Source organism: Aythya ferina (genome assembly GCF_964211825.1).
Source record: "Aythya ferina genome assembly, chromosome: 3".
In the NCBI taxonomy this organism is placed as follows: Eukaryota; Metazoa; Chordata; class Aves; order Anseriformes; family Anatidae; genus Aythya; species Aythya ferina.
In genome coordinates, this window is record NC_140298.1 from 11,848,950 (window position 1) to 11,873,467 (window position 24,518).

A 24,518-nucleotide genomic window follows, 5' to 3' on the forward strand; every position below is an offset into this window, starting at 1 on the left:
CAGCTTCACGTGGTTTTAGGAAGGATTTAAAAGCAAAGCAGTTCACAGAGGTGATAACAGGCATTATACACATTGTTAAAAAAAAAATAATTCTCCAGCTCCAAAGCAACTGCTGGATGGCAAATCCTATAGGAACATGACCCTTTTCCAGCGTTTTTAGGCATTCAGGGGAGCAGCTTTCCTGCTCAGAAGAACATCTAATGGACAACAAGACATTAAGAACTTGGAAATGAGGCAACACCACACTTGAAGATCCTGTTGAATCCCTGACTTGTGAGACATCACACCCAAACAAGGGAACATGAAAGCCATCCTGAGGAGCTCATGGGTTAGGCATTAGATGCTTCATCAGCCCTGTGAAACTGCCACCACAGCTCCAGGTCCAAGCCCTGGAACTGGGCTCGGGTCTAAAGGCCCATTTTCTCCTGGGAGGCTCTTCAGCTGAGCCTGTTCCTCAGACAGGCGTTGACTCAGAGCTTGAACACAGGCCTCCGGCAGCTGAGGAGCCCCAGGGAGCACCAGGCTCCATGCGGGGCCTGACAGGGGATCAAGAGGAGCCCTGTGCTTCCCTGGGCTGGCAGCCTAAAGCCACCTCCACCAGCAGAATCCTGCCGACGTGCCCAGCGTGCTCCTAGCCCTGCCAGGACAGCCCAGAGAAACAAATACTTCTCTCTGCACCTCCCAGTACACGTGCAGTGACATAAGTAAAGTGCATGAGGCTGATTTCTGGGTTTTTGGTTTGTTTTTTCTCCTCAGTGGGGCTGCACTGAGGACAAGGACTAAATGAACTCTCCTACCACGCGCAGCCCTTCCAGGCCAGGACTGCAGCTCGCCTGCAAGGCTGGGTGGAAAATCCTTGTGCTGCCCCAGCTTATCCCAAGGGTAAGCGGAGGATGACACACTGCAGCCCTGCCAAGCCAGCGCCTTTCAGAAATCAAGTGCTTATATGATTAATGCAAAGCATTACATTTTCACGGTAGCAGGAGTCACTAATCCATATTAAAGACCAAGGCTGCATTTATTTATATATTTAACGAACGGCTCGAAATGAACTAACTGCTCAATTTTTCAAAGGTACCGAGCAGCCACAGTAATTAGGTCTGGGTCAGAAGGAGCAGACAGAATGCCACAGAAGCAGCACAGTCCTGCTAATTACCCGGAAAAAAAGGTTTTTCTAATGACACAGTGACAACGCTGGACTATCTATCACAACCTGTCCCCCCAAACACCACTAATGAATAGCAATCATCTGATGGTAGCTGCCTTTAGTCGCTGACAGAAACGAGCATCAGAAGTTGTAGACAGCAGAAAAAGCAACCAAAGGGATTTTCAGCCAGTGCTGGAGAAATGCTGCTGTACCTACAGCTGATCCTTTTAAAGAGTGAAGCGGCAACACCAGAGGGGTAGTGACTTCCCACACAGCCGGCATGCACACTGCTTTTGTTTCTGGAGTTATTTTGAACGCTAAGGGAAAAAAAAATTGCATCAACACAAGTTCAGATGGGACAAAAAGCATCGCAGCCTACCAGAAATCCACCCAACGCTGCAAACTGCACACGATCAGTTATAAAAATGGTCTAAAGCACGTCACTTGCTGAAGAGTTAGACAAATGGAAGCCTAACAGAAGACAGTAGATCCCAGAGAGACACGCAGCCTGTTTTGGCCATGCACAGTCCCTGCTCACAAACACATCTCAGATGAAGTGTGTTTATGACTGCATTGTCATTTATTTTAAAATATGAATGGAGTATTCTTTTCCTGCAGAAACACTGCATTGTTAAAATGCCAGCCCATTAAAATAACTTAGTGCTTACTCCATATTGATCAAAATACACTTGCAGTGTGGAGCTACCAGCACAGACTACAGCACCAACACACAATGTATATCAGGACTGCTTGCAGTAAGACCTAGCATATGGTGTTCATTTCTTCCCTTTTGTTTTCACTTGTACCAAATTCAGACAAGCGTTAGAGCTGGTGATCCTGTCAGCACGTGCAAAATACTATCTTCTCCAAAGTTAATGAAAGACTTAGCTGAATGTTACCAAAATACACAAATATCTCCCCTTTTTTTCATATAGGACTTCCACTTATGACAGCAACACTGTATCGTAGCATGCATGTTTAAAGAACCTTTTTGTTAAGGCTCTCCAAACAAGAGGAAGCAGAACAGAAAAGCCTACAATCAAATGACTGTGTGAATGATGTTTTTCCCTATTGTTTTTTTTCCTAGAATTCATCCACATTTTACAACCACACTGTTGTTTTTTCATAACCAATACGAGCACCAATCTAGCATATATTTATGTTAAAGAAAGTAAAATCAAGATTCAGAAGGAAAAACTACTTTTTAAAAAGTAACCTGCATACTTGAGGTTTTGAAAGACTCTCTCACGACTTCATACACCAGCATTTTGCTAGGCGGGTACCCTGGCTTATGACTAAACAATAAGAATTGTTTCTAAAATAACAGCATTGCTCACGAGAAAACTTTCATGCATGGCTTTTTCTTAAATCAAGTGAAAGTTCATTGCAGATCCAATCTGAACACTCCCTTGCAGCATTCATTCTTCAGTGCTGAAGCATTCTGCAAATTCACAAGGAAGGAGTGAAAGTAAAAAAGAGCCAAAACAGGGTTGGATCATGTTTAAAAAAAGAGAAAAAAGCCATGCACCATCACAAGCACAACTGCAAAAAAACAATCATTAAAATTACCATAGAATAGTCTTTGGCCTGAACTAACCAGTAGATCACGTGAGATAATCACAACAGTCTCTTTCAACTTTCAAAAGGTTTTTATTCATATGTTGCTTGCGTGAAGGAAAGTTCAACTTCCAAAATGATTCTGGTTCTTAATAATCTTTCAAGACATTTTAGGCAAGAAGACAGCTTGATTAAAAAACAACAACCGAACCTGACTGTATTTCTTTAAGGCAGAGCAGCGAGCAGCCTTCCAGCACAGACTTCCAACTCCAAGAGATGGAACTGAAATTTGTAGAGGCAATTACTCATAACCAGCGAAAGCAGCCAGTGCAAGTGCCAGCCTTGCCAACAAGAAGACAGGCCAAGTATTAGAGGGGAGGCTGCAATTTATTACAAAGCAGTTTGAGCATCTCAGTCCACGAGGTCTGGAAGGCAATTTCTCCGTCCCCTGACACTACAAGCTCAGATTAATGCGAGGAATTATGACAGTAACATCAATATCCCAAACATATAAAAGCACGCTTAAGTATCTGTATAATGGAGATGTTTGCTAGCAGACTACCTGAAAGCTGTTCCCAGTCTTCCCCTATCAGCTGTATTTAAGTTCCTCTTGTGCAGAAAGGAAGATGTGCCTGCGCCAGACCCGTACAATTAACTATAAAGTGCTGTCTGTGTCTAGTCAGCTCCAAAGCCATCCAACCGGACCACTAAGGCACGAAATTCTGCCTGGCTAAACAAACGCCTTCAGACAATTCCCAAGTATGTCTCTCGCCTCTTCCCATTGACAGATGGAAAGGAACAAGGAAAGGAAGGTGCAGAGCCAAAACATCTTCAGGTAAAAAAAATAATAGTCACCATCAGAACTGTTTGTACCCTAGATTACACACCACTGTTGTCAGGACTGATCTCAAACGCCTCAGTCTGCTCACAGCAGTGTCAGCAGGTAACATTCAGCACCAAGAGGTGCATTTGAAATCAGAAAACAAATCTCAGAAAATACCTTAGAAATAAATGCAAAGCAAGAGACAGCAAGTCACAGGTGCTGAACCCATAAACGCACCGCCCCATGTGGCAGTAACGCTAAGAAAATCAGAATAGAGACTGAAACCAACAGGTCCACAATAAGCACTCAGCAAAGCACTCAAGGGAAACGAGCACCCCATGCAGCTGCTTCTGCGATGGGGAAGCAAGAGAAAGTGAGGGAAAGCAAGGCCAACACAAACGCCAAACGGTACGCAACAAGCAACATCCTCCCTATTTCAGCATCGGTAACTTGCTCCACCATTCGTGCAGCAACACGAGCTGCTCCTTACCATTTTTTGGTGCACTCCACCATCAGCTCCTGGTAAGAGGCCACAAACTGGAACTTGGATGCATGTTTCCCAACACGCTGCAGTCTTTTCCAAACTGAAGCCATGACGGCGAGAAATACCAGTCCTGTGACAGAGCAGCAACTCTGCGAATACCAACGTAGGTTTAAGGGCGTATGTGCTTAATGCTAGCAGATTTATAGACAGATACGGGAAAAACAATGCACGAGAAGCTTGAGGGGATGTCTACGATTCATATTCCGGCTCTCCCTTCCTCACGGGAAAAATCCCAGCGTAGCTGAACGGCTCATCACTGTCCAGGAGCAGCATGCAATAGGCGCGGGTGAGTAAGAGCGAGGCTGAAAGGAAGTTCTCTCATGGAATCATCATTCCTCACGCAGTGGATGATGTGGAGACTGCAGGACTGGAAGACAAAAAAGACAGGGGGAGAAAGCATCGGTTAACGTACGGCACACTACGGCACTGCAGTCGCGTGCCGTTGGGGACCCTCCCAACAGGGACCACGAGCCACAAAAATACACACACACACACATACACCCCCATGCCACCAATTAAATAAATAAACCCGAACGCTGCAGCGATGTCAGGAATGCAAACCACGAGACTGTTTGGAAACATATCAACACGTCCTTTTTTTTTTCCTTTCTGTTTTTCTCGATGGTGCCGATTTAAAAAAAAAAAAAAAAAAAAAAAAAAAAAGGGGGGGGGGGGGCTGAGACACGAATCCCTCGGGAGCATCCCCAGGGGAACACGGCCACGGGAGGGGGGGGGGCAGCTCTTTGTCTGCGGGCTGGTGACAAAAGGTGTGAGAGTTGTGCTCACACACACACAGACAGACAGACAGACAGACACACTCACACGCCCTGCTCCCACGTCTCCTCCCCAGGAGCCGCGGAGCTGGGAGGCGGCACAGCCGTGGTGGCACACGCCCGTACCCGGCCGGGGGCACCCCCCGCTCCCCTCGCAGCCCCACAGCGCGGCCGTTGGGCTGTTCGAAATCTTTCAAAATTTCAACCCCCAACGGCCAACGGGTGGGGCTGAGGGGGGCACTCACCTGGCCCCCGCTCCTCACTCACGCGGCAGGGGCCGTTCCCGCGGCGGCTGCAGCGCCCCGCGGCCTCATGGCGAGCCCCGGGCTCCCGCCGTGCCCCCCTCAGGGTCCCGTCACGGTCCCGGTGCCGCTCCCGGCGGGCGCAGCCCGGCCCCGCCGCGCCTCACGCCGCCACCATCGCCCCCCTGCCGGCGCTGCGCTGAGCTGAGGCGCAGCCCGGCCCGACCCCGCCCCCGCCCCGCCATTGGTCCGGCCGCCCGCCCCCGCGCGGCTCATTGGCTGTCCCCACATGTCCATCAGAGAAGCGGGAGGGAGGGCGGAGGCTTTTTCTGATTGGCCGCGGAGCCCAGAGGGAAGCGCAGTCGATAGGCCAGCGCGGCTGTCCGTCAGCGCGGCAGAGCGCGGCGATTGGCTGAGGCGCTCCCTCAAGCCGTGAGGAGCGGGGGGGCTCCCCCGTCAGGTGCGCCCTGAGGCGGCAGGGGCGCGGGTCCCTTAGTGCCCCTCACGGTCCCTCAGTGCCCCTCACAGCCGCTCTGCCAAAAGTTGCCTCCCGTAACCACCAAGCACACCCAGCCCTTACCCTGCGCCGGTCCGTGTCCCAAATCCCACCCAGCGCCCCAAATTCCCCAGCCACGGTGCTGTTGTCCTCCAGCCGGACGGCTGCCGGCGTGTGGGATAACCGCGGGGGCTGCTCGGTGACTTGTGCCCTAAACGTCATTATTTATTAATGTGTTCCGTTGCCTTCATAGTTCTCGGCTTCAGGTTACACCAGGCCAAAGAAGAGCACAGCACATGGCATCTTTTTACTTCATTGGGTGGGGATATTAACACAGACAACGCTCCTGTCATCCCATGGGTTACCAGTGATAACCCATTACCCACAGGTTTTACAATCTGTGTCTAGCAATCCACAGCTCTGGGGATTTGGGGGAAAGCTGTGGAATCCAAAAGGTGTGAGCAATTAACTAAAAAGGGCAAGATCCTCAGCCGTGATGCTGTAGGAATCATAGCCATGGAGCATGGCTCAGGATCGGAGTCAACATCTAAGGAAACAGTCACATTTTGACTTAATCCAACATTACGAGCACAATCATCAAAACAGAAGCAAAACTAGTTGTGCAAAAGTGTCCGATACTCACTTGTAAGGTGATTGAATAAACAACTCACAAAAATCCCCAAATGGTCATCTTGATTGTGAAAAAAATGATGCATCATCTAATGTACAAAGACCTGCAAGATAGAAAAACAGCCACAGGATGAATAGGCAGGTGCTTTTTTATTATTTAAAGATGCATAATATGTATGATACAACCTCCCTAAACCATATTCCTGTCAGAACTGTTGCCTTCCTCACCTAAGGAAGCGTATTTGTGTATATTTCTGCGTGCCCTCATCGGTGTCGTTCTGGAAGTGGCACAGAGCAGGACGCTGCGAGCTGCTCAGGCTGGGAAGCTGGCGGGGACGACCAGGGAGTCCCCAGAGCAGCCTGACCCGGTTCTTGCAAGCAGCTGGTCCCACCAAGGACAGCCTTGCTATCCAAAAATACATGCTCGTGCTCTGTGGCTCCCTTTTTCTTTCCTTCCGCTGACACTGAAATATGCAGCCTCCCTTGCAATCTCCACAAAAAATCCCAGTCCCCCCACAAGGGGATTTTGACTCTTGCTCCCTGTTTTTGGCCTGATGTTGATAGATTGCAAGCCTCCTGGTTCAAGTAGAAGGATCATCGGTGCTCTATTTATGTTATTCTGTTAAGCTTTAAAGCTATACAGCCTCTCCCTTATCCTTCAACACCTCTTCATCAGCATGACTAAGGACAGGTTGTTCACCAGTAAAAAATGACCTTTGCTAGAAATAGCTATCATTATAAATCTCAGTTTCCATGTCCTTCTGTATGTGAGTCTGCAGAAATGTCACTGAGGAAATCGACTAATTGGATTATGTCAGATTTGCAAGAGCGTTCAGCTTTTTGAGGCAAGGGGCTGTGCATGAGATTACCTTCACCTGCCACCTCTTAAACTTCTTTATATTTCTAGATCCCATGTTAATAAGGGTGGTGGAGAATTTGCACTAACTTCCATAGATCTGGGTAAAGTCCCCGATATGTCACTGACTGGTGTGCAATGCCTTAAAATTCATTTCTGTTACAAGTGATGCTCACCACATTCTGTGGCACGCAAGCCTGATCACTCTTTTCCTTTGTTTTGTCCCATTCTGACAGTAATTTAACAACAACAAAAGTTGTATGTGTGGTACAACATAAATATGTCTTGAATATGTATTAAGAAAATAGCAATCAGTTTTTAGTCTTCACTTCTTCCTTTTTTTTCTTATTTATTGCTGGAAAAACTCCACTCATCTGTCTTTTCACATGAGCTGATGACACCAACAGCCATTCTCTCTCTACTAGAGGGAAAAGTGGTTTTAATGTTCCCTCTGCTAGATATTGCTATTATTATTTTTTTTTATTGGGGTGGGGGGTAGGGCGAGGAAAGAACACCCCATTTACGTTATGGGACAACAGGTTGACTTTGAGACTGGCAGATGAGGCAATGTGACTCCCACTCTGCAGAATTGGCCAGCCCAGTTACTATCGTGGCCTGTAGTGAAAGCACACAACTTCAGCAACGCTCCCTGTTGCTTTTAAGGAAGTAGCACTAAGTAAGAAAACATCACAATTTGTTCTTTGCCTTACCAACAAAAGCAGCAGAGCTTAGGATGTGCTGTGGTGGACCTGTTAACACTCTGGTGTGGACAGAGGCCAGGAAAGGAGCCTGGAACTTATCTCCTATCCAGCTGACCCCTGGAGCTTTTCTCCTGCTTGGCTTCAGCCCACGCTTTCTGGGTGGTGAGACCCTACCGTGCTCTGGCCAGGCAGCGAGTGCCTCCCCTCCCAGCTCTGTGCCCCAAAAGTTCATTCCCTGGGTGGCAGCCTCATGTCACAGCCTCTACGAGCAGCTTTGCTGCAGCATCATGGAGGCACCGGGTGCTCCTGTAAGCCCAAGGTCCTGGAAGCAAAGCCAAGAGTCTGGCTCAAAAAAGGTGGATGGAAAACATCCTCACCCGTCTTTTCTTTATCTCACCTCTCGTCTGGCTGAAATTCTTCCTAATCCACTCAGCTGTAAGGGGAACATTGTATTTATCTACAGACGAGGTCAAGGACAGGAGTCACATTCCTGAAATGCAGAAGCTGCGATGCAGGAGTTCAGCCCTTGGAGCCAAGACAAAAGATGGGGTGGTGGTGGTGGAGACCCACACACTACAGACAGCATTTTCCTATTCTGCAGCATAAAATCCTGTATTAGAAGTGATTTCTCCAAAGAGCGTTTTCCAACATTATTTCCAGTCAATTTCCCTTTAGTTACCTTGCAAGTGGTCTGCACGAGTTCTGTCATTCAACTTTCAATATCCTCGAGAATTGCCTCTCTCATTGTGGCCCCAGTTTATCTTTTTTTTTTTTTTTTTTTTAAAGCAGCCTGTACTTCATCCATAAATAACAACTTTCGATCCTTTTATCATGCTTAGTGTCTTCTGTACCTTTTCCAGTTCTTCAATACCCTTCCTGTGTGGTCTCCCTTGCCTTTCTGCAAAGTATAATTACGCTCATATACAACATCCTGCAGCACTAATGAGGTTAAGAGCATCTTTCTCTCTGCCTTTTTAAAATAAATACCACATTTCTTAACAAATAATCCAGCTGTTATTTTAATTTAGGCTGCCCTTCAAGAATAATGACCTCAATTCTCTAGAACTGTTCACCTTTTCTTATCTCTTTTTTTTTTTTTTGTCTTTTCTAAAGTTCTTTTTAATTTTGAAAGCAGCTTTCTTTTTTAATATATACCTTTTTAATAACCTAATTGCTTGTTAAACTGCCTGCCAACAACACTGTGGAGATAGCTGAAAGGGAAAGGGACAAGCTTTAGACAAGATAAAGCCAGGCAGTAACCCGTGGCGTGGAGTGGTGGTTGTACAGCCCATCCTTTTTTTATTTTCCTCTTAAACTGAGATCCTGCCTGTTAGAAAATGCCTAGCTAGACATGCAATGCAAGTATTATACTGGAAAATGTTAAAAACCTTTTAATGGTATTTCTATAACTCCACGTAAATGCCAGAGAAATCATAAAAATGCAATACAGCTGTCTCCAAAGATTACACAGGAAATTCCTCTTTGTCCAAATACAATATCATATGTCATCTTTAAAGACAACGGCCGGTTAACTTTGGGTCTATACCATCAGTCATCCCCACGGCCTGTTAGGAACAGAGGTATGCTTCCTCGGAGCAGAGACATTAACAGTGCGCAGACCAGGGCAGATCACATCTGAGCCTTCTCAGAAGCTGGTCTAGAAGAAATTACCTTGCAGACGTGATAAGACAATCTATTATGCAAACCTGAGCTCCTAGGAGACTAAGGAAACTTGTAAAACCAGAATCCCAAACACCATACAATAGGATATTAGTGCCTGATGAAGAGACTCCTGAAGCAGAATGGGAACACGTCTGCGTGGTGGGGCCTCAGTCCTGCAGGTTTACAGCTAGCAAAGTTACACCTCATGAAAACGAGCCCCATGGACCTATTTATGGGTGCACAGACATGCAAGTGTTTGCAGGCTTTGGTCATGGTGTTGGAGGTGAGACTGCATTGAGGATGACCTGTTTTGAAAGGACAAAGAATTTACCATCTGGTAAAACTGACTGCAAAGATGCCTGCTCCAGCTTTTAAAACCTCAGCAGTCACCCTGTTTAGATAAGTATCTGTAATCAATCAGGAAGTGAAACAAATATAATCACACCCAAACTACGTAATTCCAAACTCAGAAACTGCTCTAGTATGTGCAGATCAACCCACATGTATTTAAATAGCATTGCAAGTTACTTTTAACTGAATGTTTTACCTGGTCATCATTGCGTTGTTCACCTTTTTTCACCCACTGTCTTGGGGAAAGGGACATTCAGATTTATTTTTTTTCTTCTAAATAGTTTTAGAAATGTTATTGCCACATACCTAGGATGAGTGAATACTTTGCAAGCCCAGTAGAGCTACAATAAAAATGAATTAAAAAAAAAAAAAATCCCTACTGCATCTAGGTGACACAGTTGTCCACCCTGAATCACTATTTTTTTAAATGAAAGCTTTGGGGGTGTAAATGGGTTTCCCTCTGTTATCTCTGGAGAAATCAGGACTCCAGAAGCCCAGTGACAAGAGTCCCAGCCCAGAGCAAGTGCTGGGAGCAATCTGAAGACTGCACTGAGATGCAACCTAATCAGTCAGCACTGATGTACCTTCCTTTCATCTCTAACCACAGCTCTGGAGCTCAGCAAAGGACCTGCACAACAGCAAAAGGCTGCTGAAGGCATTTCAGCCTCTTTCTTCCTTGCAAAAGCTCCTGTATCAACCAAGGTAGCAAAATCTGTTTTGGGAAATAACAGATATATCAGGTGTTGTGGCAAAGCACGGGAGAAATGACAGTTCAATGATGTTGACAAGAAAACTATCCGAGATTAGTTTGTCAGACAGTCTGCCTTTATGCTCTCTGCTGCAGAAGAACAAGAGGCCTTTCAGGTACAATTAATTTACCCACAGCGTGAGTCAGCCTCTGTCAGCAGGGCTGTAAGTGTCGCTGTTTCACAGAAGTGGGTGTCACTGCTGCCTGGCATCTGCCCCCTGCACACCCCAGGAGCACAACATCATCCGGTCGCTTCTGCTGCAAGTTCTGCTCGTCCCATACTGGAGCATTGCATTTTTGGGATGTAACATTCAGAACTTTTCCTGCACTAAAATTTGTGCCCAGACAGGCAGGCCACACAACCAAGTAGGGAGCTGCCAGCCATGGAAACCTCAGATACGGATTATGAAGATTAAAAGAGACAAAGGAGCAAACACTGCCTGCTATCAGGGGAGGCAATCCCAACTCCTCCCTCACAGCACCTTGCAGGTGACACAGCCTGCACTGCCAGCTGCACAGCACCATCTCTCTCTACACAAGAACAAAGCTTGACCACTTCTATTGCAGCTGTTTTTCCTTTGAATGCTGTAGTGTTGCAGCTTATGCAGAAACAATAATCCCTGCACAGGCGCAGTTACACTACAGCTGCTCTCCCAAGAGTCTCTTCAGGAAGCAGATGTGTATCAACCACTCACCACTCACTCTTCTTCCAAACCTAAGACACCCAACATCTCGAAGCTGACATACAAAGTAATGCCTGGAAGTCTCAGACCCGTTTCTGATACTGGTAAGATGCCCAGCACAAATTACAGTTTGGGCTCTGCCCCAGTTTTTCTTCTGCACGCCACTCTCGCAGCCTAGAGGTGGTGGCAACCCAACTGAACTGGTGAGCTCTGGCTTTACTGGGAGTATGCAGAACCCACCTCTTGCTAAATTAGTCACAAGAGCTCTTTGGATCTGGTCTGGGACAGCTGAGGGGAGATGGAGCTGCAGGAAGAAGCCAACTCAGTCCTTGCAGTCTGTGGGAGGACTTGGTGGTGCCAGCCAGGCACGCTAATGACAGGTGTGGAGAAGCAGTTTGATAAAAGGTTTGCAAGTTGCATCCATTCCCAGCTCTGCCAAAGGTTAGCTTTTGCAACCTCTTAGTTATCTCTGCTATGAAAGTAATGATGTACTTACCTACCTACCTTTGAAGTAGGATTAAAATACTCAGGCGCTCTGTGGTGGACCAAGATATGCTACAAACAGTCAACAGGAAAAATAAGACTTGCACTCTACGTTTTGTGATTTCTAAAGCACTTCCCATCCCAGCAGACTAATTTTTATTTATTTGTTTATTTAAGTAAAAGGAATTAATCATTCTTTTGTGTGTTTGTATATGAAAACATAGCCAAGACATGAGTGTATTTTCTCAGGACAGTGAAGAACAGCTCTACCCTCATGGGATTTTCTTTTTCCAGCTTTCTAGTTGATAGGGCAAACTGCAAAGGTGATGGGGCTGTGCAGCTCACAGTTATGTGCTCCTATTGCTTGTTCAAGGTGCTGCCAAAACTACTTACTTACCCTACCATCAACCTTAGAAGAGCTGAACTTGTTTACCAAATCTTCCTACCCCAAAGATCAACCTGAAACTGTCAGAAAAGCAGGCATGAAGAGCTTGGCTAAACTGTAAGGAACCAAACAAGGAGGCTGTGGCATCTGGCAACCTTACCAGCTGTAGATGCACTTCAGCTTGCTGGACCCACTATATCAGATAGCGTTGACCTCACTGTTTACTGCAAAATCATGATGTGTTCCTCAGTGCATGGCACCGTCACCTCGGTGAAATTAAAATAAAAACCACTGAAAGGGTTTATATAACACCCAGGCTACAAGATCTCTTAATGTAGTTTTCTTATTGGAGCAAGAGCCAAGAACAGCTTAAATTCATTAGCTAATGGCCTGTGACAATGAAGGACAAAGGCAATTATTAAGCACATCTCCCAGCTGATTGTTTCTATGTGAAGAAAATGCAACAAATTATTATTCTCCCATATTAATGTACCATAAAGGATTAATATCATATCAAGAAAAACCTATCCTTTTTAAAATGCAGACTAATGCTGGATAAATTTGATTTTTATAGACATAAATTTGGTAGAAAAATCAAGATTTTATTAGAGCCATGGACAATCACATTACATTTTATATGATATGAGGACTTTGCTATTGAATCAGGAAATTGATCTCAGGAAATTTTTTCTTCTGAAGACTTATCAATTCCCTGAGCATCTCTCATTGCATCTCAAACACTTATCCTCGGATACAACAGCCAGAGGCATTACATCTTAATAGCTGTTTTTATTTATAGAAAAGTCAGAAAAAATATACAATATGCAGTCTTGAAGGTTAGTGAAAGCCTCCTACCTCGCTCAGTACTAACTGTTGATACAGTTCTTTCTTCAAATATTTGAAAATTGAAAGAAAATGGAAATCAGTGTAGCAATGCACCTGGAATGATAAAAACTGTTATTTCGTTTCTGTGTCATTAAAAAAGCTTCACTTTCCCTGAAGCTTAGTTTAGGAAAATCAAAATTTTGTAAGACCTTGACTCACTGCAAGCATAGAAGTCCATAGGAGAATTAAACCAGATTTATGGTTAAATGGCTTGAAGGCTATGGGTCTGTTTCTGACATGTGCATAAAACAATACCCCAACATGGAAAGGGAAAATCAACTTCCCAGTTTAGGCAAAGCATATGATACACAGCTCTCCTTGTAATTTAAGGCTGACGGGTAAAGCATTAAGGAGATATGTGTCACCCAAATCTGCCAAGAGCTGTAAATTCAGATTAAACAGGACCCACCTGGATCCACCATGGCTTCAGGGCCCTATCCTGTACACATGCACAAGGGGCTGGTGGCTCTGAAGCATCAATAAGCCTCCCAGGGGCTGCTAACACCAGCTCCACATCATGAAGGAGGGCCAGGCTAGCCCCCGATCATGCAGTGAGGAGAGACACCTGCTGAGATGCCCAGCTGCCATTGCTCAAGAGCAGACATGGCTTTCACTTATTTTCAATATCGATCTGAGGTTTTCTGAAGCCTGATGTCCTTCATTACCACTTGTCTCTTGCCAGCAAGATGCCTGGCAACTACTTCAGAGACTTCTCCCAGCATCCAAGCACATGACCTGCAACTCTTTATAACATCACACAAGGTTACAAAGGAGACCAAAAGCCCTGGTTTTATACACAGTATTTTATGAAATCACACATTTTGGGAAGCATCCGTCCATTGTTTTTGGAGACCATGTCTGAGGACTCAGAAACCCACCTGGAGCTGCAACCTGTCCTCCTTCTCCTTTGTACTCACTCCCAGTTGTCACTCGTAGAGGTTCAGGTCTTCCTCTTACTCTGGAGCTAACAGGTCATTCCTGCAGGGCTCAGCAAAACCCCAAACTTGTCCTCTAGTGACATGTGCTGGCCAAAACACCTCCTTCAGAGAGCACTGTGTAATCCAGCCCTCATCCACCCTGAAACAGAAACAGTTTGGGATGAGTTTTGGTGTCCCAGCATGGTGCAGGCGTGCAATTACAGCTTGTCCCCAGGGCTTTGATGGGTGTCCCCCTGTTCCACAAAACAGCCTTTGGACATTTTCTCTTTGCCACTGACCTTTGCAACATAAACCACTGAGAGTAATAAAATGAGTAACATGGACTATGCATGTGGAGCATTACAGATTATGAAATTGTGTCATATTTTTTTTAGAAGTCATAAAAACATTATCTAATTCCCAGTAACCCTCCCCCCAGAGGCTCCAGAATATGCTTATGCACCTAGTGTCAAAATCATAAAAAGCCTGATTTTACACTATTTGCATTGTGGTGAGGTAGCTATTACATGACACTTCATAAATACAGTGAGTCAGAAATAATTAGTATGCTGAATAACAAGCTTTCCACTACAATACAGCGCTGTACATTTTAAATCACCGATTTTCAGGAAGCATTTACACAGCCTAGCTTAAACACTACAAATAAAAGAGAACTCTAGGGAAAAAAAAATGTCGCTGTTGGGTTTTGTTCTGCTTTCTTTCCCTTTAAAGGGAGGTATATTGATAGTAACAACCCCGTGGCCACAGGGACAAGCAGCAGTAGATGCGCCTTTCCCAGGTGGCAGGGACAAAAGAGGCAGCACGTCTCACTGTTACGACACAAGGGAGAGGTTCCAAGAGAGCATCATGTTCGCGAGATTAAAATTAACTCAAACACTGAACAAAAATCTTTCTTTGAAGGAATGAGATGATTTAAAACTGCTTGTAATTAAGGGAGAAACAGCACTGCATACAGCTCTGCTCCAGCCAAGGAGTACTCCAGATTTTCAATGCTCGGCTTATAGTACTTTTTTTTTTTTTTTTTTTTTTTTGTAAAAACACACAGTGAATTTTATTGCCTTTTTTGGATATTAATATGCAACCAATTATAAATTGTGAGTTGCGGCACTGGATAATTTCCCTTCAAGAATGCCAAGCAGGTTCTGTGCTGGATCAGCCCATGTGACAGCGCAGCAGCTCACAGCATCTCGGACATTTTTCAGAAACAATTTGTACACAGCAGCTTAGCAGGGAAGCCAGAGCAAACCCCATCTTAGGGCCAGCCCGTGATGCTGAGTATTAACCTGCTGAATGCTCTTCTTGAAAATAAAGAAAAATTCATGTTTAGCTCAAACTCTCAGGAGCAGAGATTCAGATTAAAAATAGGAAATAGCAGTATCATTCACCAGTGAAATGCATCAGAGGTATTTGTCTCAGTCTCTTCTCCTGCTGTTTGCTGTTGTGCTGGCACCACATTGAGAGCTCCCCTTCTTCTCATCAAAGGCGAATGACAAATGTTAAATGCAAGGCTGAAAACAAACATTAAAAGGCATTTAGTTTCAGAGTTCAGGTAGATACAATACACGCTGTGCAGCAGCAGTGTCTCTAGGGCTGCGTTGCATGAGACAATAACATACCTGAAACAGCACTCAGCTTCGGGGGTTTTCATTGCACAAGCGTGGCCTCTTCCCTGTTATTTTTCCTGTGATGAAATATCTGCAAAAGAACTACCCTCACTCTGAGAAAAAAAATCTAGTTAGCAGTAATTGCTGACATGACCCCATGGAAACCTTAATGACACTAGCTGGGCCAAAATGATGCTTAAAGTAGGCAGCTGTGTCTCCACCAAGCCAAAGCAACAAGTGCCACGCCTGAATTTTGACAAGGGTGTTGAACCTGAAAAAACACTACCCAAAGGAACAACTATGGACAAGGATGTGCACAAAACACCAATGTTTACGTATACTTTGCACCTCTTTTCTATAAATATCCCCTTTGCTCTTCAGAAAAATACTTATCTACACTGAGAGCCAAGACCAGGCTGTACTTTCTTTTTTTTTTTTTTTTTTTTAGCCTTAATCAGAGGACTCAGCCTGAGTCAGTGTCATAATTTGGTTTTGGCAATCTAACACACGGGAGCCCTACACAGTAACACCAGCTCAGACATAAAACATCGAGCGGAGGCCATAGCTAGGATATCCAATTGCCTTTGCCCAGATACTACAGTCAGCATATGTCATCCTTAATAGAGTTTCAAAACAGCCTCCAATATTTGCAGGTTGTAGAGCAGAGTCTGTGTGCTGGAGCATCAAGAGATTTTAGGACACTCCAGTGACCTTGCTTCAGCACTGCCTGATGCTTTCAGCTGCAGAAATTTCCCCTCCCTCTCAACACCTCCATATCACCTTCCAATTAACAGCTATAAAAGAGAACTTCCAAAAGCATCTGCAGTTTGTCACAGTCTACATTTGATGATAAGTTCATTAAAGATCAAATATCCGGATTATCTCTAAATTCCTTGTTTGTTTTTGTCTTCTGTTTCATCCTTCACTCCCTCCATCGTTCGTCAGAGGTCCGAGCTGGTGTAAGTGAACTACTGAATGTGCGACAGCATGATCCATCTAGGAAACCTAATGCAAGAGCAATGATTTTCTTACACCTTCTGCTTCCTCAGGGCCCAAGGGTTTTTATGGGAGCTTGCTAAGGAACCATATTGATTCACCTGTTTGTGTAAAAATAATCCATGTTTCCTTGACATGTCTAGAGTACAACATACCAGCAATAACTTGCATACTTCTGAAGGTCTTTCTGCTTGTCAAAGACCAGCACGCTACTGGCTTTATCAAGAGGTCTGAAACTTGCTTGTGGAACTCCAAAGAGGCCTTTCCAATGACTGATGCAGTAAATCTGCAGGGCTAACTCGTTAAATTACCAGAACTGTTAAGTCTCACCAGGAGTAATTGCTGTCTTATGCAAAAGATGAAATATGCTCATCCGGAAAAGGAAATTTCACATCTCTTAGCTGGTAATGAAATAACAGCCCATCACAAACTCCTTCCAGACTATTCTTATTTGAACATGCTCCGCATCCTTCTCCAAGCCAGCATTTTCTGGCCAATAAAACCCCCTGGGAGATCCTCTCTCTCTTCTTCCATCTCCGCATTTCCAGCTCCAGCTTTGCTTGGGTAGCTAAGCAGAAGCCAGCTGAGAGTAACAGCGTTACCCTCATAATATGTACTACAGAAAAGCGTTCCAGAGTTGTGGTCTGAAGGATTACCACGTCCATAGGGCTGAAATGTTTTTGTGCAGCTCTGTTTTGTTTGTAGCTTCTGTAGGTCAGTGTCATGACATTTAAAGCTACTGAGGAGAGGTCTCAAGATTTGTAATGCTTCCCTTGCTACTGCCGTTGCAAAGAGCTTACTTACTGTTGCAGGAAAAGGCTAGGAAAGTTGGTGATATTGGGATAGTTTTAATAGGAAACCGATCTTGTAGGCAGCCTCCTGCAAATATGTTAAAAGTGAATACCAGAAAATATTATATTTTGGAAAAACCTGTCAAAATCCCAAGATCACAGGTGCCACGTGGTCTCGTGTACTTACACACATCCTTTGTGGCAGAGGAACAACAGCACTTGTTAAAAGCACGTGTGGATGGAGTGAATGAAACCCGTGGCATCCGAGTGCTGAACAACCACAGCCACCCAACTCTCACTGCAGAGCAGCAATTTCCCAGCCAGCTCCTGCTTCTGTTATCCCTTGCTGACTGCCAGGAGTTGCATGGGACCCAGATGCTCAGGCCCATGCCTAAGCTCTTCTCCACGGCAGAAATCTGCACCAGTGTTGCTGCCCAGACACCTCCATGGGCAAAGAGACAGGGATGGTATTTGCAGTTACCCACTTACATCATTGTTCTGTGTGGAAAACTGTCCCTCCTTGCTCATCTAGTTTTTGGCTAAAAAGGTCTTGTATTCAATTACATCCTAAGGCACATCTGGTTTTAGCAGTGCAGACTGGATACTTGAGAAACCACAGAGAGAAGGTGTTTGGGTTAAGAATGCTCTTGTGATAAAAAAAAAAAAGTGTGGAAAGTCCTCAAGTGTTTGTTTAGAGAAAGTAATTTTCATTTAAATGCTGGCAAAATTTCAACAATTTGATTTTAATTCTGAAGTGTTGAAAATACCCTCAGATAATTTCTGTAGCATTCTAGACCCCAAAAGTGACTGCAGAAAGCAAGACACCTAAGAAATCAAGTTAACTGCAGAGCTGAAACTCATTTCCTGTTTTCTAGGAAAACAGGAAAGGGCCCAATACGCTTAAACCTTTCTGAGAAAGATCTTCTCACAAGCACTTTAAACAAGACTAGTGTGATTTGCCTTTTTTCCCCCAAACAAAACAGAGCTTGCCCCTTGAGAAAGCCCCTAAGGGTTTCACATGACATACTGATCCATATTGTTTACTGGACTTTGTTACAGAGTATCCTGCTGTAAGTACTGTTTGGATTAAAGATGGGAATGGTCTAAAATTCATTTCCAATAGAATTTAGAATGAAATATGATTTAAAAAAATTATACCGCATTTGTGCTCTGAATTTCACCACAGCAGTGGTCAGGCCATTGTGTTCGGATTTGGTCTTGCCATCAGGAATTAGGTGAGCTTCACGCAGCAGTGCACATTTTCTGTTTCATCGCCATCTCTGACTTCCCCACCTAACAGAATCCTGAAATATGTGCAAAATCAGAAAGCTTTGTTGGTTTGGGGTCAAAGTTTGACCCAATTTCCAGTAAAAACAACTTATCGGTCCAAATTCTCTCAAAGTCAGGTCTAGGCTTACTGAATCCTCAGTTCATTGAACTTGGTTGCAATATGTAGAGCTCATTCTTCAAAGAAACCAGGTGAAATTAGGTCTTTAGCTCACCTCAGAAGAGCTAGCAAGCCCCAGCTATACAGGTCTCAGCAGATTTCCTTTGCAGAGATTTTGCTAGCAGCACAACTTGTAACACGATTTGCCTGCATCTAGCAAGATGAGATGTTGCAACTAGCTGCAACCACTGCTGTTGCTTCATATTGGTTTCAAGGGAGCACATTCCTTAATACGGTTTGCTAAGAAAGCTGGTTTCCATTTAAAAATGAGAAAGAAAAAAAAAAAAAGTCTGAGCAGGCTTTTGAATGCTCTCCTTTGTTAACTAACACAAATAACAGGCCTGAATATGACAACGAGCTTCACATCACCAGTGTGCCTCAGAGGGAGGAAATGAGTGAAGAAAAGCAGCTCGTGATACATCAGCTCAACCAGCAACCAGGGTGAGTGCACCCGACAGAGCACAACCTGCTGTCGGGCTGGCTTACTCAAAGAAGGAAGATATTAGGATGACAAATATGAATAGTGTTCCTCTTTGCCGGGACTTCCCTTCGCTTGCAATCACCCAGCTTCATTGGACCTTTGTGCTCACAGAGCACTGGGACACGACGTGTTTCCCCACTAGCAAAAAGAAGAAGAAAAATGTCAACTTGGCTTTTGCTAAAGCTGATGGCATTCTGGGAGGAAGGGGTATCCCAGCACCCTGCTAGCACGGCTACTGCAAACTCAAAATACCTGTCCAGAGATGTGCAAGGTGCCCAAATCCCCTGCAGTGCTGGCAGCAGCCATTTTGACATGGCACAAGGACACTGCCTGGCCCAGCCAGCAGCTCTGCTCCAGACCCACATGGTCAAGCACAGCCTGAGAGCAACCCAAGTGCAGATTTTGTACAAACTGCAGCTGCGAAGCCCTCCCAGGTAACAGAGCAGGTCAGGATTGCCACCATAGTCTGAACAATGCTGTGGTGGAGGCTCTGCCCACGCCTGTCCTGGACGCAGCAGAGAGCCCTCCTCCTGCCAAGGAGGCAGCTTGGACACCATGTCCAACAGGCATTCAATGCAGCACAAACCCCAGCATGAATAAGCATGTTTTTGCAGAATTAAACCAAAACCAGTCGTGGGTATGGACCAGAACGTTTCTTGGCTGTGCCTGAGGGTGCAGGAGATGGGTGCCATGGGTACCCCAAGTATTAACCAAAATTTCTCTGCTGAGGTCTACCAGACTCATGGCCACAGCTCAAGCTCTGTGCTGTAGCTCTGTGTTTGAGGGAGAAAATGGGATGCTCACTTTAGCGTAACTACCAGTGAAAAACTGTATCCCTCCCCTATGATCAAAGCTGAAAAAGCTCCAGGAAAGCCAACTTTAGTACAACTTTTCTATCTCAAGCATCTGTACAATCTTCACAGTAACAGCCAATTTCTTTACGTGACCAGCAATTGCTTAATGCTTACCCTGAGATATCATAAAGGGGCCTTACTTCAGAGAAGAGAGTTCATCCTTTGAAAAATAAGGCCATTTTAGGTATTGACAGAGGAAAAACAGAAACCGATACCCACAAAATCCTTACTTAGATTTACAAAATGCAGTCATTGACACATTTATATTTTCATCTTATTCTATCGTTTTCCAGATTTAACATCTATCCCAACTTTCCATTCCCCACAGTAGCTTTGGGTTTTATCTCAGTCTTGGCATTATTAACCCACAGACACTTATTCTTCATGAGCATTTCTATTTGGAAGCAGATAAGACATTAAAGCTGAGTTAGTTTATTGTTGAATCATTTTATGTAACAGACTCAGCGCGTTAATTCTGATGTATGTGGTCTGGGGAGGCGAGCAGAGAGGGCTCTTGTGTCGTTTTGGGGAGTTTTTCTCCTCTGCGTCTAGCAGATGTGGTAAGGCAACAGCAATAAATCAGAACAAAGGAAATAAAATACTGAGGCTTTGGGGAACATGTGTTTTAGAAGGAAAACTTGGCGCACCACTACAAGCAGTATTGCCATGTAACGGATGTTTAGAACACAGATGTAAAAGAGACAGGCCAATTTATATAAATAACAGCGACTTACAGGTCTGTGCAGCTTTCAAACACTGCAAGCCCATCTGCACTCCTGGGTCTTCCTGGACCTGGTCAGACAGACCCCAAGCTCCAACAGAGCAGCACACCTCGTCTCCAAGCCGTGCTGTGACACATCAGGCTGCAGACAAGGGATCAAAGAGTTAGAACCAACCCAGGCAACCAATATATGGCTTTCAAGGACCAAAGCTCTCCAGCTGCTGTTGACGGCCCCACTGCAAACCTAAGTCAACTTGAGACATGCAGCAGGAGGAGCAATACATCTTCCCTAGGACCTGTGCATCCCTTCTGCTGTAGTGATATGGCAGTGGTTTCATGCAGCAAGAGAGGAGTCTGCCGAGGCTCCCTTCCCAGTCTTGGGCAGGCAGAAGTGCTCAACAGAAGCACCAATTACTTTGGAACAGATTTTCCAAGACATTTAGGAGGCTAGGCAGGAAGAGGAGTGTCAGGTGGGGTTTTCCAAGGCCTTCAGGTGGGTCAGATTCAATCCCCAAGATGGATTTTTTCCTCCTCTTTCCCTGCAACCTGCTTAGGAACTTCTGAAGGGCCATCAAGCATTTTCCTGCACCTTCAGGCACTTCAGTACCTCTGCAAAGACTCTGAGGTTTCATATCACAACCCCTCCTCTTGTGGGCTGCCCCTGGGACTCCAAGCCAAGCTGGTGGCCACAGGCCAGCACCAGGCAGACCAGGGCTAAGGGCAGGAAAACAACCCCGGCAGCTGGAGGAGAAGAGAAATCCCAAGAGGAAGAAAGGGCTCCTGCTTGTCTGCCCCGTGCCTGGTAACTTTTTAGAGTAAATGGTCTCTATTTCATTTAATGCAATAGTTTTGCCACCAGTTCTCTGGCCAAATAGCGTGATGTTAAATACACCCTACGCAGACTTTGCCTGTGATGTAGGCTTTGCCTTTCCAAATTGCCCCTTGCTTTATCAGTTCCAAGCTTAAATAAAACTGAAGCCCAGATGGTGAGAACTGAGATGGGGACTGTGAAAAGAGACAGAGGGGGAAGACACCATAAAGGTAAATTAGGCAAGCACAGCGTGGGAGTGATCGATGAGCTCAGACCTGTGAGGAGTCCTTACTTTAAGCAGCAGATATAGAAGCAGAGGCAGCAGTGGGAATGACCAGAAGCGAGGAAAGAGGTGAGCTGCTGGAAGCCCTGCCAGCACGGCAAGGAGCTTCTCCACATCAGCAGTCCTCAGACCAGGCTGGTATTATACAAAATGTGGCTATTTATCACCCAGTTTTGGAAGGGCGCATCGAAGAAGTCATTCGTATCCTGCAGCAGTCAGGACAGACCTTCTCTCCTGGGAAACACCTGGGAGATGCACTGATTCTGGCTCCATCGGGTCACACGAGCACAAGTAACCCAAGCAACCTCGAAGGCAACTTCCCCTCACAGAAAACCTCTCTAAGCCTCAGTAAATGAAAACCAAAAGAGATTGGTTTGGGCTAGGAACAGAAGACCTTGGGCAGGTTACGTGACTAATGACAAGGGAAAACACGAAGCAATTTGGAACAGCGTTGAACAGGATCCCAGCATCACTGGATTCAAAGGATAAATGTGCGAATGAGGCCTCCAAAATCCTGTTGCTAGTTTTAGAAAATCCAAGCAAACAAAGAACTCAATGAATTTGGGGTTCTTTATTCATTGCTTTCCAGTTACTGAGCCTGTGGAGCATATTCAGGTCATGTTTTCAATCTTTCCTCCATCGTTACAAAAGATGGAAGTATGCTTTATAATATTACACTGTAATGAAAACCAAAATCTCCTCCCTTGTCTGTTTCAGGATCCTCACCTCTGAGGAAATCTCGGAGCATTGTCAATTTGCGAGAAAACAGAGCAGGAGAACTGGAATTCCAGGGGTGGACGATCAGGGGTGAACTCGGTGCAGACATTTTACAAATCAGCCAAGGCTGAGTTACTGTTAAAAGAAGAAATCAGTTTTAAACAAAGGAAAAAATAAGAGCTGTAACAAGCCAACCCAGTCAGAGTCTTTACACAAAAAGGCTGGGTCACTGAAACACAGAGCTTTGGCTGCTGCTGCTGACCAGAGCCCTGCTGTGGGAGCAGCCAGGACCACCCTGCCCTTGGGATGCTGGCAGTGGGATAGCCACAATCCCGCCCAAGAAGTACCCGAACACGCGAAAACTCACAGCAAATTCCCTTCCTCCTGCCACGGCACCCAGGGTCCTGCACCGCAGCTGACAAACGGGGTCAGGGCAATCTCCAGCTAAGCTGGCTTTCTGCTGGCTCTGCATTTTCAGCAGCAACGCAGAGCAGATGCAACGGGGGTCAGGATCTGGCCCCCCACATGCATAGTTTTCAAGATTATCATTCAGCAGAAGCTATTGTGAGGAGGAAAAAAATGCTGAGCCCAGAGCCCAAGTTATTTCCCTGACCTTGAATGCTTTAAAACATAATGTTTTATTTGGCCGGTTATGGAAAACATGTGGCGAAGCCTTCATTTTTTGGAAGGTTTGTCCTGCAACACAAAAGGAAGGAAAATAATTGAACTTTTATTCCGCCTCTCCCTGCTATGCACATCCCTGCACCCACACAAGCTGCTCTCACTTGAATTTTAAGTCCTGAATAGATTTGATAACTGTATTTGCTCAGCAGAAATACCAACAAGGTCTCAAGCAAAAACTAACACCCTGGGCTTGTGGGGTGGGGGCAAACAGGAAAGTGCCCCCACGCAAAGTTCACACTCCAAGTGAAACAGAAAGGTTCAAAATGAGCAGTTATAAAGAGATGAAAAGGAAGAAGTTCAGGAAAAATTTCTACAGGACAAAACACTCACTCCACTCCTACCATAGTTTTTTCAGTGATAAACAATTTTAATCTCTTACCTGAAGACAAGGCTGAAAGACCAATTTGCAGCACCATTTTTTTGGGGAAAAGGATTGCTTTCAGAGTTCCAGTTCCAAATTTGACCTGAATTCAGCCCTCAGGCAAAGCCTTTCCCTGTTTAAAAATGAAAAGGGAGCAGGGGGAGAAGAAGGAGGTCAGGACTAATTCATTTACCTCCCCAAACCCCTGCACGTGCCAAGGACCTCCAGTGACAGCAGCTGCAGGAGAGGTGGGGGTTGAGGAACATCATTTCAGACAGGAGGAGCACTGCAAGAGGGCTGCCTGGAAACTTTGTTTGCTGTTTTCCCCATCCTTCCAGCTGTTACTGCTGCATCCCACTCCCCCCTAAAACTTTCCAGCAGACACGAAATAAAACAAAGGGAACCTCTCCAAGTAAAGCTAGAAGAGCTTCAAGCCCCCCAGCAGCAGAATGACTGCAAGCCTGCTGCAGTGCCAGTGACACACAGGGGTGCTCAGACTTCCCCCTGGAAAGCTGATGCTGTGGGGATGCAGGTAAAAAGCAGATGCACATCTAACCCTACCAGCCCAGGGAGGTTTATTTCCAGCTGAGTAACAGCATCAAGCAGCAGTAGGAGATAACTTTCCCTAGCCTTTCTAGCTGCTCCCATAGATAAATGGGATGGAAAAGGTATTTCTAGACACCTCAAAGCAGATAGTGGGTCGTGGTTGTTGGGACAGCAACAGCTGTTGTCCAACTTCCTTCTTCAGGGACAATTCCCCCTTTTCCTTAAAGCCTCTCCCCAGCTGAGCAGGACCTATAACTCACCTCCTTTTCCCCTGTCGACTGACCAACCAGCCCTGAGCCCTCTAGGCTTACAAGTAAC

At 45.3% G+C, this 24,518-nt stretch overlaps 1 protein-coding gene and 1 long non-coding RNA gene across 12 annotated transcripts in view; both read right to left on the reverse strand.

Moving 5' to 3' along the window:
- The window catches only part of EHBP1 (EH domain binding protein 1), a 208,708-nt gene extending 203,453 nt beyond the window's left edge, over window positions 1-5,255 (reverse strand). For 6 of the 11 annotated variants that reach the window (XM_084512769.1, XM_084512768.1, XM_084512767.1 and 3 more), the window contains exons 1-2: window positions 5,090-5,255; window positions 4,018-4,438 (exon numbers count right to left, since the gene is read on the reverse strand). In XM_084512769.1, coding sequence (XP_084368895.1) covers window positions 4,018-4,121 — 104 coding nt within the window. In that variant the 5' untranslated portion in view covers window positions 4,122-4,438; window positions 5,090-5,255. The remainder of the gene's footprint in view (window positions 1-4,017; window positions 4,439-5,089) is intronic. The other 5 variants (XM_084512770.1, XM_084512765.1, XM_084512762.1 and 2 more) reach the window with 2 other exon arrangements.
- A 615-nt stretch (window positions 5,256-5,870) lies between these two features.
- LOC311435317 lies at window positions 5,871-24,518 on the reverse strand. Its single transcript, XR_014692057.1, has 12 exons — window positions 24,461-24,518; window positions 23,673-23,787; window positions 22,977-23,305; window positions 22,619-22,744; window positions 20,812-20,940; window positions 20,192-20,237; window positions 15,521-19,361; window positions 15,290-15,412; window positions 13,845-14,043; window positions 12,937-13,020; window positions 6,226-6,316; window positions 5,871-6,129 (listed from the first exon to the last, which is right to left on the reverse strand). It is a non-coding gene; the product is annotated as an uncharacterized lncRNA (long non-coding RNA).